Here is an 11,215-nt window from a genome sequence, read left to right on the forward strand (position 1 = left end):
GGGGTGGGGTGGGGGTGGGGTGGGGGTGGGGTGGGGGGTGGGGTGGGGTGGAGGACAGTGGGGGCGGGACAGCCCCGAGGACAGACTCCGCCCCACTGTTCCGGGGTGGTTCTGGGTGACCGCGGTCCCGCCGCTCCCGGTGCCGGGACCCTCAGCCCTCGGCGGCCCCACTCGCGCTGTCGCTTTAAGGTCGGGCGGGGCGGACCTGGAGCCGCCCTGGAGCCCGTGGGCGCTGGTCCCCCGAGTCTCCGCCGCGCCGGCGGCCCGCGAGGACGCGGCTCCCAGGGCGGGTGACGCGGGACTCGCCCCGAGTCCGAGTCCTGAGCGCCCGGCGGCGTCGGCCCAGCCGGGGAGCGCGCAGCGCCGGGACCGAGCGGCCCGGCAAGTCCGGCTCCGCACCTCGGCTCCGCGACGGGGCGGCGGGAGAGCACCCGACGCGGACAGGCGAGATCCCCGCCTGGGACCGCAGCACGACCCTCGCTCCTTTACGCGGCGCGGAGAGTGGGGCTTGGGGACCGTGGCCGCGGCCACCTCATAAGGGCCTGAGCCCCTGCAGGCCCGAGGGACGCCCTCGGGCACGACAGCCACCATGCCTGTACCCCCGCCGGGGTCCCCGCGCCTGGACCGCGCCTGACCGCCTGCGGAGCGATGGCTGTGCCCCAGGTGGGTACAAGTTGCCTTGTCCCTCCTCTGGGAGCACCCCGGCTCCTCCTAGCGCCCGCGCCGCCGGGCCCCTTTCCCTTCGCCTTGACCACGGCGGCCCGGCGGGCAGCCCGCACGCCCGGGTCTCTTCCTCTGCCCCAACTCGCTGAGTGGGCTTCGGCCAAGGCACCCAGGGCCTCGGTTTAGGTGGCAATGGTGGGACTGCTTCTTGTTTTGATGAGATGGAGATGGTTCAGTTCTTCACAGCAAATTGGCACCTAAAGTTCCCTTGTTGGTAGCAGGACAACAGGGTGTTATTGTGCCCATTTCACAGAGGGAAGGGAGACATGGAGAAGCTAGGTGACCCGCCCAGTGTCAGAGCCAGGGTCAACCTTTGTCCAGCTCTGCCTGTGTCTCGTGCTTCCATTACAGCTTGCTGTCCTGCCACCTCATTTTCACAGCTCGCCCCTCCCTGGGAGGCAGGAATTTGAGCTCAGAGATGTTGAGCCGCCTGACCAAGGTCACAGAGCTAACAGATAGAATGGCCACGGGCAGAGGGGCAGCAAATCAGATGCAAGGAAAGGCCTCCTCTGGCTGGTGGGAGGTGAGGGTGGCAGCTGCAGAAAGGCTTGTGAGAGGATAAGGTGTTGGGCTGGGTCTTGAAGGGGTGGGGCTGTGAAGTGAGGGCCCTGGATGGGGACAGAGGGCTCCCCAGGCTAAGAGAGCAACAGCTGTAGAGGCCCCCAGGTGGCAGGAGTTTGGATGTGCTCGTGTGTGGGAATATGAGGGAGGTGAGGGAGGGGACCAGCCTGGCAGGCTGAGTGCCAGGATCAGGACTTCTCTGGGATTGGGGTTATTTCCTCCAGGGCAGGGAGCGCTTTCTTCCTCCCCCATCAGGGTACCCTGTACACAAGTGTGAGAGGTTGTTTCCAGAAGGGGACCTGGACCTTAGGGGCTCTGCCTACAGTGGGCCCAGGAGAGAGACTAGGTGGGGTTGCTTTGGCTCCCTAGAAATGCTATGGGAAAGAAATGAGCCTAGGCGGGGCTGCTGTTGCCCACTGGGAAGTCAGAGAAAAGGGGGCTGTACTGTAGGAGCTCCAACCCCCGAGAGCACCACACTGTTCTTTGCTAGTCTGGAAAAAAACCTAGCGGGGGACCAGAGGGAAAAGACATAGCCTTTATTACTCACATAGGGGAGGACCCTGATGGTGGCAGCAGTTGGCAGTTTCTTCACCTGGGCCAGTTTCCTCACCTGGGCTGGGTAGTGCAAGGAATTATCTAGCAGCTAGCAGAAGGGAGGGGGAGGGAGCCGTGCTGGGAACGGCTTGTATCCAAGAACAGAGAGTCTGGTGAGGCTTGTTAGCCCTCAAGGATGTGAGAAACACTTGAATCTGAGCTTCTCTGCTCCTTGTGGCTGCTGGTCAGGCGGACACCTTTCCACTGACTGGGAGGGGGAATTGAGCTATATCTTTGCTTTACACTACAGGGGCCTTGGAGACCAGTTGCAAGTCTTCCGGGGTCCCTTAGAGTTTAGGAGATGCATGACTGTGGGGGAAGAAGAGGGGAGAGGGAAAGGCATGGATGTGCTCCAGGGAGGGAGTGTTTTGTTTTGAGGATTTTTAAAGGCTGGAGTTTAGGGAAGGTCTTAGGTGAGATTTCAATAGAATGTTCATCAGCTTTTCCATGACCTTACAGGGTCCTGGTCTTTTCTGATAGGTCAACACCAAGGCAGGGGTCTTTAGTCATTGCAGCTGGTCGAGGCATCACCCACCAACCATTGCTGCTTTTCTGGGCCTGGGGCTGAAATACAACTGAGGCCTAGATGTTATCTCTAGGGAAGTGACCTTCTGTATCTGGCTGCCAATTTCTCGGCCAGTTTGTTCAGCTATCTGTCTTAGTTTCCCCATTCTACTTGCCAAGGAATTTTCCTAACTCATTACTGTCCTGCCTCAAGGTAAGTAAGCTGCCTGGAGACCACTGTCTGAAATAGGTTAGGGGAATCTTGGGTCAGAACACCTGCTGCTGAAAATCAGTGAGAGCTCCGATATGTAATAATAATGAAAACCAATGCACAGCAACAGAATAGGCTGTCTCTCATCCAGTAGACATCGACACCCTCCATCCCCTGAGGATGGTAGGTTAGCATGTGTTCTGCCTGCCCGTGGGGGGATCCACATGGAAGGAGGGAGACCCACACAGAGGGAGATGCCCACACCTGTGAGAGCACACTAACAGAAATTGCAGGGCCTTGCCTGAGGAGGACAGTGCATTCTAGAGAGTGAGCACTGCCTGTGCCAAAGACCTACACATACATCTCTTTGCATCAAGCTCTCAACTTTATATACTAAAAAATACAGATAGATATAAGCTGTGCCCGCACACAGGGATTTGAGTCAGACTAGACCCAGGTTCAAATTGGACACTGACCTTGGACAGACTGTCACTCTCTTAGCCCTATGTCCTTGAGATATATTGCTGTTGTGAGGATTAAGTGAGGGGACACCTGTAAAGTGCTTGGTGTGGTGTCCAGCCCACGTACATGCCCAACACGCCCCTGATGTTACCATCATTGTGTATGTAGGCCAAGGGAGAAATGGGAAGGAAACATCCACTCGGGGATCATGCTCATCTCTGAGGAGCAGGCTGAACGGTAATTTCCATTTTGCATTTTTATACCCTTCTGTGGTTTTCCCTTCTTCCCATAGTAAAAAGCATTGTAAGTTACCTTATACAGGAGTGAGTTCTTCAAGTGTTGAGAAATCCAGTTGTATCTGGGTATGAGTAAAGTCTCTCACCTTTCTGGCTCCTGTCTCATTTGCAAAACAAGAATCTCTTTCCCTGCCCTGTTGTGAGGAATCAGATGAGATGCTGGGTGTGAAGGACAACTGTCAAGTGCCATAATATACAGTTTGCTGCAGGGTTTTTTTCAAGTTGGTTTCTCCAGCTTTTTCTCTTGACAGCTCCTTCTAGCTGTCGGAGTTTGGGGAAGGGGTAGTCAGGTTCTTTTTCTCCCTCCATGAAAATGCCTTGAACTGGAGATGGGAGGCACTTGACCAAAAGACAGATTCAGGAAGAGAACTGCAGGTAATTTAAAAATGGTGTTTTTCTATGTATTTTTGGTGGTCTGGGGGCTCAGAAGGATTGGGGTCCACTCCTGGAGCACCTCATTTCATGTATAGATTCTCTCTCACATGTGTGTATGCATACACATATGCCCACACATATCTACTTTTTGATAACATGGGCAGATTTATTTCTTAACCACACACATACTTTACTTATTTTATTTATCATTATTTTTAATTGATTTTAGAGAGAGGAAGGGAGAGAGGGAAGAGAGAAAGACAGAGACAGAGATAGAGACATCGATGTGAGAGAGAAACATCGATTGGTTGCCAGGGTCAAACCCACAACCTGGGCATATGTCCTGGCCAGGAATCAAACCTTTTGGTGTACGGACGATGCTCCAACAAACTGAGCCACCCAGCCAGGGCACCACACACACATTTTATTTTATTTATTTTTTATTAAAATGTATCTTTATTGATTTCAGAGAGAGGAAAGGAGAGGGAGAGAACGAGATAGAAACATTAATGATGAGAGAGTCATTGATCGGCTGCCCCCGACTGGGGATTGAGCCCACAACCCGGGCATGTGCCCTGACCGGGAATCGAACCCCAATCACCTGGATCCTAGGCTGACGCTCAACCGCTGAGCCACGCCCACATTTGGGAACATGCCCTTTAAAATTTTTTAAATTTACTTTAGATTATAAAAGCATTGATGTACAGTATTATATTAGTTTCAGGTGTACATTGTTATTCAACATTTATATACCTTACAAGGTGATCACCACAATAAATCTAGTAACCATCTGCTACTGCACATAGTTTATTACGATGCTATTGACTATTCCCTATGCTGTACTTTACATAGCTGTGACATGTTGTAACTGGAAGTTTGTACCCCCTAATCCCTCTCTCCCTCCCCCCCTCCCCCCCCCACCCCCTTTGGGTACATGCCCTTTTGAAATCCAGAGCTTCACCGGCTCTATGTTGAGCACTGTGCCTGCCCCTCTGCTCCCCTGGGAGCATGCCTTTGAATAGCCACTCAGCAGGGCATGTTCTGATGCACCACGTTTGGCTGGGCAAGCGCCCATTTGGAAGGCGTCTCTGGTCACTAAAGTCTCTCTGAGGTCTGTGAGTTCTGCTTCTCTGGCTCAGCTTTTGGCAGAGGGGGTGGTGCCGCACTAAGCTCTCCGAGCGGGCTGCTGGAGCACCTGCTCTGTGACCTCGCCAGGGTTGCACAGTGACTTCAGGTGGCAGAGACCTGAAACCTGGGTCTCCAGTATTTGGCAGGCCTCTTACATGCCCATTTCTCCTCTTTCTTTCTCCATGTCCAGAACTGTGACAGGGGCCGAGTGGCCTCCACCCTCCGCTACTGCATGTCAGTCAGCGGCACGGTGTTCCTGGTGGCGGGGACACTCTGCTTCGCGTGGTGGAGTGAAGAGGGTACAGGTGCTCAACCCGGCCAGCTGGCCCCACCCACTGGGCACCCTGCGCCTGAGGCCCCCAAGCCCCTGCTCAGGTCCATCAGCTTCTTCTGCTTCGGGGCAGGCGGCTTGCTGCTGTTTCTTGGCCTGCTGTGGTCTATCAAGGCCAGTGCCTGGGGGCCACCCCGGGAAGATCCGTATCACCTCTCCAGAGACCTGTACTACCTCACTGTGGAGCCCTCGGAGAAGGAGAGCTGCAGGTTAGCGGGGAACGGTGGGGCACCAATCCATCATCATGCACTTGCTCAGCAAACTCTCATGGGGTTCCCCCTCTGGACCAGGCTTTGTCTATGCTCTGGGGACTTGAAGGCTGATCAGCACAGTCCTGGAGGAGTTTGAAACCCCATGATAGAGGTAGATGGTGACAAATCAGAGTAGTTAGAGTTGTGAGAGAGGCATAGACACGGTCCTGTGCATACATGGAGAAATCCGGGAAGGCTTCCTGGAAGAGGTGGAAAGCTGAGCTCAGTATGGTATGGGGCAGAGTGGCACAGGGGTTAAAAGCACAAACACAGGTGTCAGACTGACTGGGATCCTCTCCTGGTTCTATCACTAACTAGCAGTATGACTTCAAGTAGATCATGCAACCCCACTGAGCCTCAGTTTGCTCATCTGAAATAAAACAGGAATAGTAAGAACAGCAACAATAACAGCAAACACCCATATAGTGCTCACTATGGGCCAGACACTGTTCTAAGTGCTTTTCATGTATTTACTTCTTTAATCCTTACAGCAGTGCTCTGAAGTAGGTACAGTTATTAACTCCATTTATAGATGAGGAAACTGAGGCACCACAATGTTAAGCAACTTGCCCAAGGATACCCAGGTAGTATATGTCAGGGCCATATACTTGTATCCCGGAGTCTCTGCTCTCACCCACTCCCTAGCTCATGGGACACAGGGAGAGTTAAATGAGATGATGTGTATGTAGAACTGAGCCCCATGCCCAGCATACAGCAGGTGCACAGTAAATATCAACTTCTTCTCAAGTGGCTAAGGTGGTGAGAGGCAGGTTAGGCAGACAGAAGAGCGTGTGCAAAGGCTCAGGGGTGGGGTGGGTGGCAGAGACAAAATCTTGTACTAGACAACATTTCTCAACCTTAGTTTTCATTTTTACTCCCTCTAAGGAAGCTCTTTAGGTATTTTAAAAATCCTCCCCCATGAAATTTAAATACTGCACATATACTATATACTTACGTTCTATATGTATATCTGTGCTTATATCACCAAGATACCAAGAGCCAATTTTTACCCTGAGAAAGTGAATTTTGCCTGCACTTAGTATGTATTTATTCATTCAGCCAAGTATTGGGAGTACCTACATGTCAGGGGCCTGCGTACATCTTCTCCAGCCCTTCTGTCCCCTGCGAGGTCAGAACTACTGGTGCCCTTTCAGATGCAGAAGGTAGGGTTGTACAACTAGCAAGCGGTAGAGCCTGCCCGCTGCAGAGCCTGTGCTCTCCCACCTCACTTCAGATGTATTAAGACACCTGTGACTTGGGACCTGGATGCCTTCCTTCCCTTAGTTAAAGGGGAAATGCATGCTGAGTTAAGGAATGTAACAGATTAGTCCCACTGCTGGCTTGTGAAGCCTTGAGGTCAGAGATAACAGAGGCCACTTAGTCCAGTGGTTAGGCTTTGGTTTGACCAGACTGTTAGAAGAAGGGGCAGGCCTTGGGAACTCTCCAGCCAAACTCTTCACGTTTTGAATAAAAGCCTGGGTCTCAGAGACACCAGTGACCTACCTGGTCGCACAGCGAGTTAGTGGTCAGTTGGAACCAGGCCAGGCCTCTGGGCACTCTGGTCCCTCCCCACTCAGGGTGCCCTGGGTGTAGGGGGTGGGTGTTGTGTGTATACACAGCCATGTTGACCCAACAGGGCCTGGGCCACAGCTACAGGTGGGGCCACCAGGCCTTCACTCCCAGCCAGACTAGGGACAAGGCCCACCCTGGAGGCTGCAGAATGCTCCAGATTTGGACACCCAAGTCTTAGATTCAGAACTGGGTGGTCAGATGTCAGGGAGGCTGCTACTGCTCATGGCCCTTCCCTGTCCCTGGGGCTGACTCAGCCCAGCACTGCTGCCTGTGAGACCAGCATCTGGTCCCCATGAGGAGGCTACTCTATTGCTCCTGTCCCAGGCACCTCACTCCCTAGGGTACCCGGCTGTGGGTAAACCCAGTCAGAGCAACCTTCTAGACTGATGGCTTGGCCAGGTTTTTCCCCCTCTTGGACCTTACTTTCTCCATTTATTTATCTACTTATTCTTTCACACATTTAACCATATTTACTGAGCACCTACTGTGTGGTGAGTCCTATGCAGGGCACTGGCAGATAAAACCCCTGCCCTCTGGGGGCTCCCATCTTATGTGTAACCCGAATAGGGTGGCTACACAGGACCCCCCCCCCCCCCAGTGCCTTCATCCTCAGTGAGCACAGCAGAAAAAGCACAGTTCTATTCAGACACGAGCGTTTCAGTCTCTGCTCTTTCTTTGATAAACTGTGTGTCCTTGCGCATGTTACTTGGACTCTCTGAGCCATGTCTAATTCCTCATCTGTCAGCTGGGGGTGACAGACCTTCTCCCTAGGATTGTTGTTAGGCTCAGGTGAGATGACAGATGGGGAAGTGCGTACACTGTAAAGTTTGTGCCACGTTATCTCTTGCTGCTGCTACTGTGCTTTATAGTTTACAATGGATGTTATGCCCCCTAACTGATTTGAGACTCAACTGCTCGTAAGTGGAGCAGCTTGTGAGGTAAGTGTGAGAATTAGGCCAATTTTACAGATGAAAAAGCTGAGGTGTGAAGAGATTAGGGGCTGAGTGGGGAGAGGTGTGATGGGTAGAGTTGGCTTGAGCTTTGTAATCCTACAGAGCTGGGGCTTTGCCACCTGGTTGGTGTGTAACTTTCACTTATCTGCAAAGTGGCTGAGGGATGCTGTCACCCAGGGTTGTCAGGAATGTGAAATAGATTAGAGGGACTAAGTGCTGGGCAAGTAGCATTTCATCCCGTCCCCTCCCCTTTCCCTGCTACGATTGCAGGACTCAGCTGAGGACCGAGGAGCTGGTGCCTGGCCAGGCTCCAGGGTGCTGAGCCCCAGCTCAGGGGAGGTTCCTGTGCCTGGGGCCATAGGGGCAGCCTGCCCCACACACCTCTGAACACCGGAAACCTCCCCCAGAGTGTGCAGTATGGCCACCCTGTGTGGAGACTTGGCGCTGGGTGGGCCCAGCTGGCCTAGTGGGTGGCATGAGGGCCACTCCACGTCTGCCCTCTAAGCAAACTTCCTGCTTTGGGCTCAGCTCACCTACGCCCTGCCCTGCCAGCTGTTAGCTGCTGCGGTGGCCCCAAGCATACGCGATGCCTGAGTCGTGTCTCCAGGGCTTGGAGAAATGGGGAACAGCGGAGGAGTGGCTGAGAAGGAAGCAAGGCAGGAGATGTGGGGCTCTGGAAGCCTTGTTACCTCCATTTTTCTGAGTGTTGTCAAAGCTTTTCCCATTTTACCCTGCCCTGAATCTATAAAATGAAAATTGTTACGCCCATTTTACAAATAAGGAGGAAAAGGCCCAGAGAGGGTTGTGAATACAGCCTAGGTCACACAGCAATAGAACCTGGCTTGCCTGCTTCCAGGAGCAATAATCTTTGCCTGCCCTCGCCTGCAGAGGATGCTGGGAGTGTAGAGAAGGCTGAGGTCCCTTACCAACTTCCTCTGCTGCGAGGCTCCTGGGCTGGCTTCCAGAGGAGGAGGGTCTGTGAGAGAAGTTTGTAAGAGCACTGGATGGCTCCTGGCTCCTGTCCTCCATCAGACTGGCACACAGGCTGGGGGTCAACCCCAGGCTCCCACCACCCCACCCCACCCCACCTCACCCCACCCAGCCTGATTCATGATCTGTCTGTGGCTGGAGCAGCCAACCTGCCTCCCAGTGGGCAGCTCTGAAGGCTGTAGTGGGCTTGGGCTGAGAAGACACGTTGTCCAGAGGCAGGCCATGTCCCCAGCAGGTGGTGAGGTCACATGAGGGGCACCAGCAGGTTCCCACTCATACCTAGAGTGAAGTCCCTTCTACTTCCTCTTCTGTCTTCTGGGCCATCAGTCACTCCCTTGTCTAGATAGGCAGGTCCACTGGTATGGACTGAACTGCTTCCCACTGGCTGCAAACTGGCGCCCCTGGGTGAGTGACCACCTCCCCGAGCCCATGTGGAGCTTGCCACTCGGGAGATCTGGCATGAGCTTTGCTCCCCATGCCCCTTTCTCAAGGAAACCTTTGAGACTTTGTGACTGGAGGCCATTTACGGAGCACGCGCTAAGTGTACCTCTGCATTGTCTCATTTAATCTGCACACGGTTCTGTGGGGAAGGGGTCATTACTGTCCCCATTTCCAGAGGGGGGAAACCGAGGCCCAGATTAATGGAGTTGCTGACCCTGGTCACCCACCAGGAATGTGACAGAGCAGGGAGTTGAAGCAGCCAGTGCCCAGGCTCATAACCAGCCCTCCAGTGCCTGGGGTGGGAAGGTACCTCCAAGATCACCTAGTCAGTCCCCGTATCTGACAGTATCATCCCCAAAGCAGAAGCAGCCCAAGTCTAGGGGCAGTGATGCTCCCACCCCACAAGTCCTAAGAGGAGAAGGGGAAGGGACTCCCTAGAGGTGACCCACTGGGCCCTGAGAGCACTGAGAGCCAGCATCATTCCCATCAGCACCAGTGTGGGTGGGATTGGGGACCTCTTCTTGGAACCCAGCTGCAGAGCCTGGCGGGAGAGCCACAGAGGACCTGGTCTCTGCCACCTGGCCCTGCACAGTGGTTCACTTAAGGGAGCTGGAGGCCAGTCTCAGGGAAGCCAAGCTGTTCAGAGAGACGTGGTTGGTTTTATCTCAAAGGTAGACAAGCGGAGGTACTTGGTGGACTTACCAAGTCAGGGCCTCAGGCATCCAGATGGGAGGAGAATTGAGGCCTCCCACCCTGCTCTGAGTGTCTACAACCCGGCTTTTGTAAGAGATATTACAGCAAGCTGGGAGCCTTTCTGCTCATGGACCATCACTCAGTCTTTCAACAAACACCCTCAGCATCTGCCTTCAACCCCATGACTCTCAGAGTCACTTTCTGCCCCAGAAGACCACCAGGTGGGGTCAATGTGGTGACAGGAGAGCACTGTGGGGGCCCAGAGCAGGGACTGGGAGCTTTGCAGGGGGGAGGTGCCAGTTAGGAAAGCTTCCCAGAGGAGCGATCCTCAGAGGACAAGTGGGGACTGACCAGCAGGGAAGGGTGAGGAGGTGAGGACTTGCCCCGCAGAGAACAGAGGAGGCTTGGTGAGCACGTGTAGGGGGCGCAGGCTGGGTGGGGCAGAAGAGCTGAGGTTGGCAGGCGCAGCTGGTGCCAAGCTCCAAGTGTGTATATGGGGTCCCGGGGGGCCCACAAAGAATTTGGCCCAGGGCATGCTGCCTTCCCTGCCCCTAGTCTTCATCTCTCTCCCTATGCAGGGGGTTTGCCCTTGCCCCTACTAACAGCCTCTCTTTTCCTGTCCCTGCAGGACCCCAAGTCTGGTTGCCATCCCCACTTACGAGGAGGCTGTGCACTGCCCACTGGTTGAGGAGCCCCTGGTGCCACCTGCGTACCCCACAGAGGAAGACCTGCCACACAGTGCCTTCAGGGCTGTCCTGCTTGGGACCCAGCCCTCTTTGCCTCCGCCCAGCTACGAGAGCGTCATCCTTGCTGCTGATGCCATGCCCGGAGAGACAATACCTGGCGCTGCCAGGCCAGTTCAGACCGCAGTGGGAGGAAGTTAAAGGCCCCTAGCAGGCCCTGAACCCAGGGATAAATCATGAGCTTCTTCTGGTGACTGATACAGTGTCTGGTTCACAGTCGGCACTCAGTGAATGTTCACTTCTCAGTGCTGTTTTAATTACCTATTGCTGTGTAACAAATGGCTTGAAGTAAATCCAGTTTATTATCTCTCCTGACTCTATGGGCTGCCTGGACCCAGGTGGGTGGTTCTTCTGCCCCCTGCAATGTGTGTGGGGCTGTGGTCTCGG

General features: G+C 54.1%; 1 protein-coding gene across 1 annotated transcript; it reads left to right on the forward strand.

Moving 5' to 3' along the window:
* The first annotated feature begins 624 nt into the window (after nucleotides 1–624).
* On the forward strand, nucleotides 625–10,989 carry TMEM61 (transmembrane protein 61). Its single transcript, XM_016204521.2, is given in 4 exon segments — nucleotides 625–663; nucleotides 5,045–5,394; nucleotides 10,714–10,928; nucleotides 10,931–10,989. Coding segments are annotated over 4 exon segments (639 nt in total). The 5' UTR covers nucleotides 625–648.
* The last annotated feature ends 226 nt before the right edge of the window (nucleotides 10,990–11,215 follow it).

Source organism: Miniopterus natalensis, chromosome 9 (genome assembly GCF_054644295.1).
Source record: "Miniopterus natalensis isolate mMinNat1 chromosome 9, mMinNat1.hap1, whole genome shotgun sequence".
Taxonomy (NCBI): Eukaryota; Metazoa; Chordata; class Mammalia; order Chiroptera; family Miniopteridae; genus Miniopterus; species Miniopterus natalensis.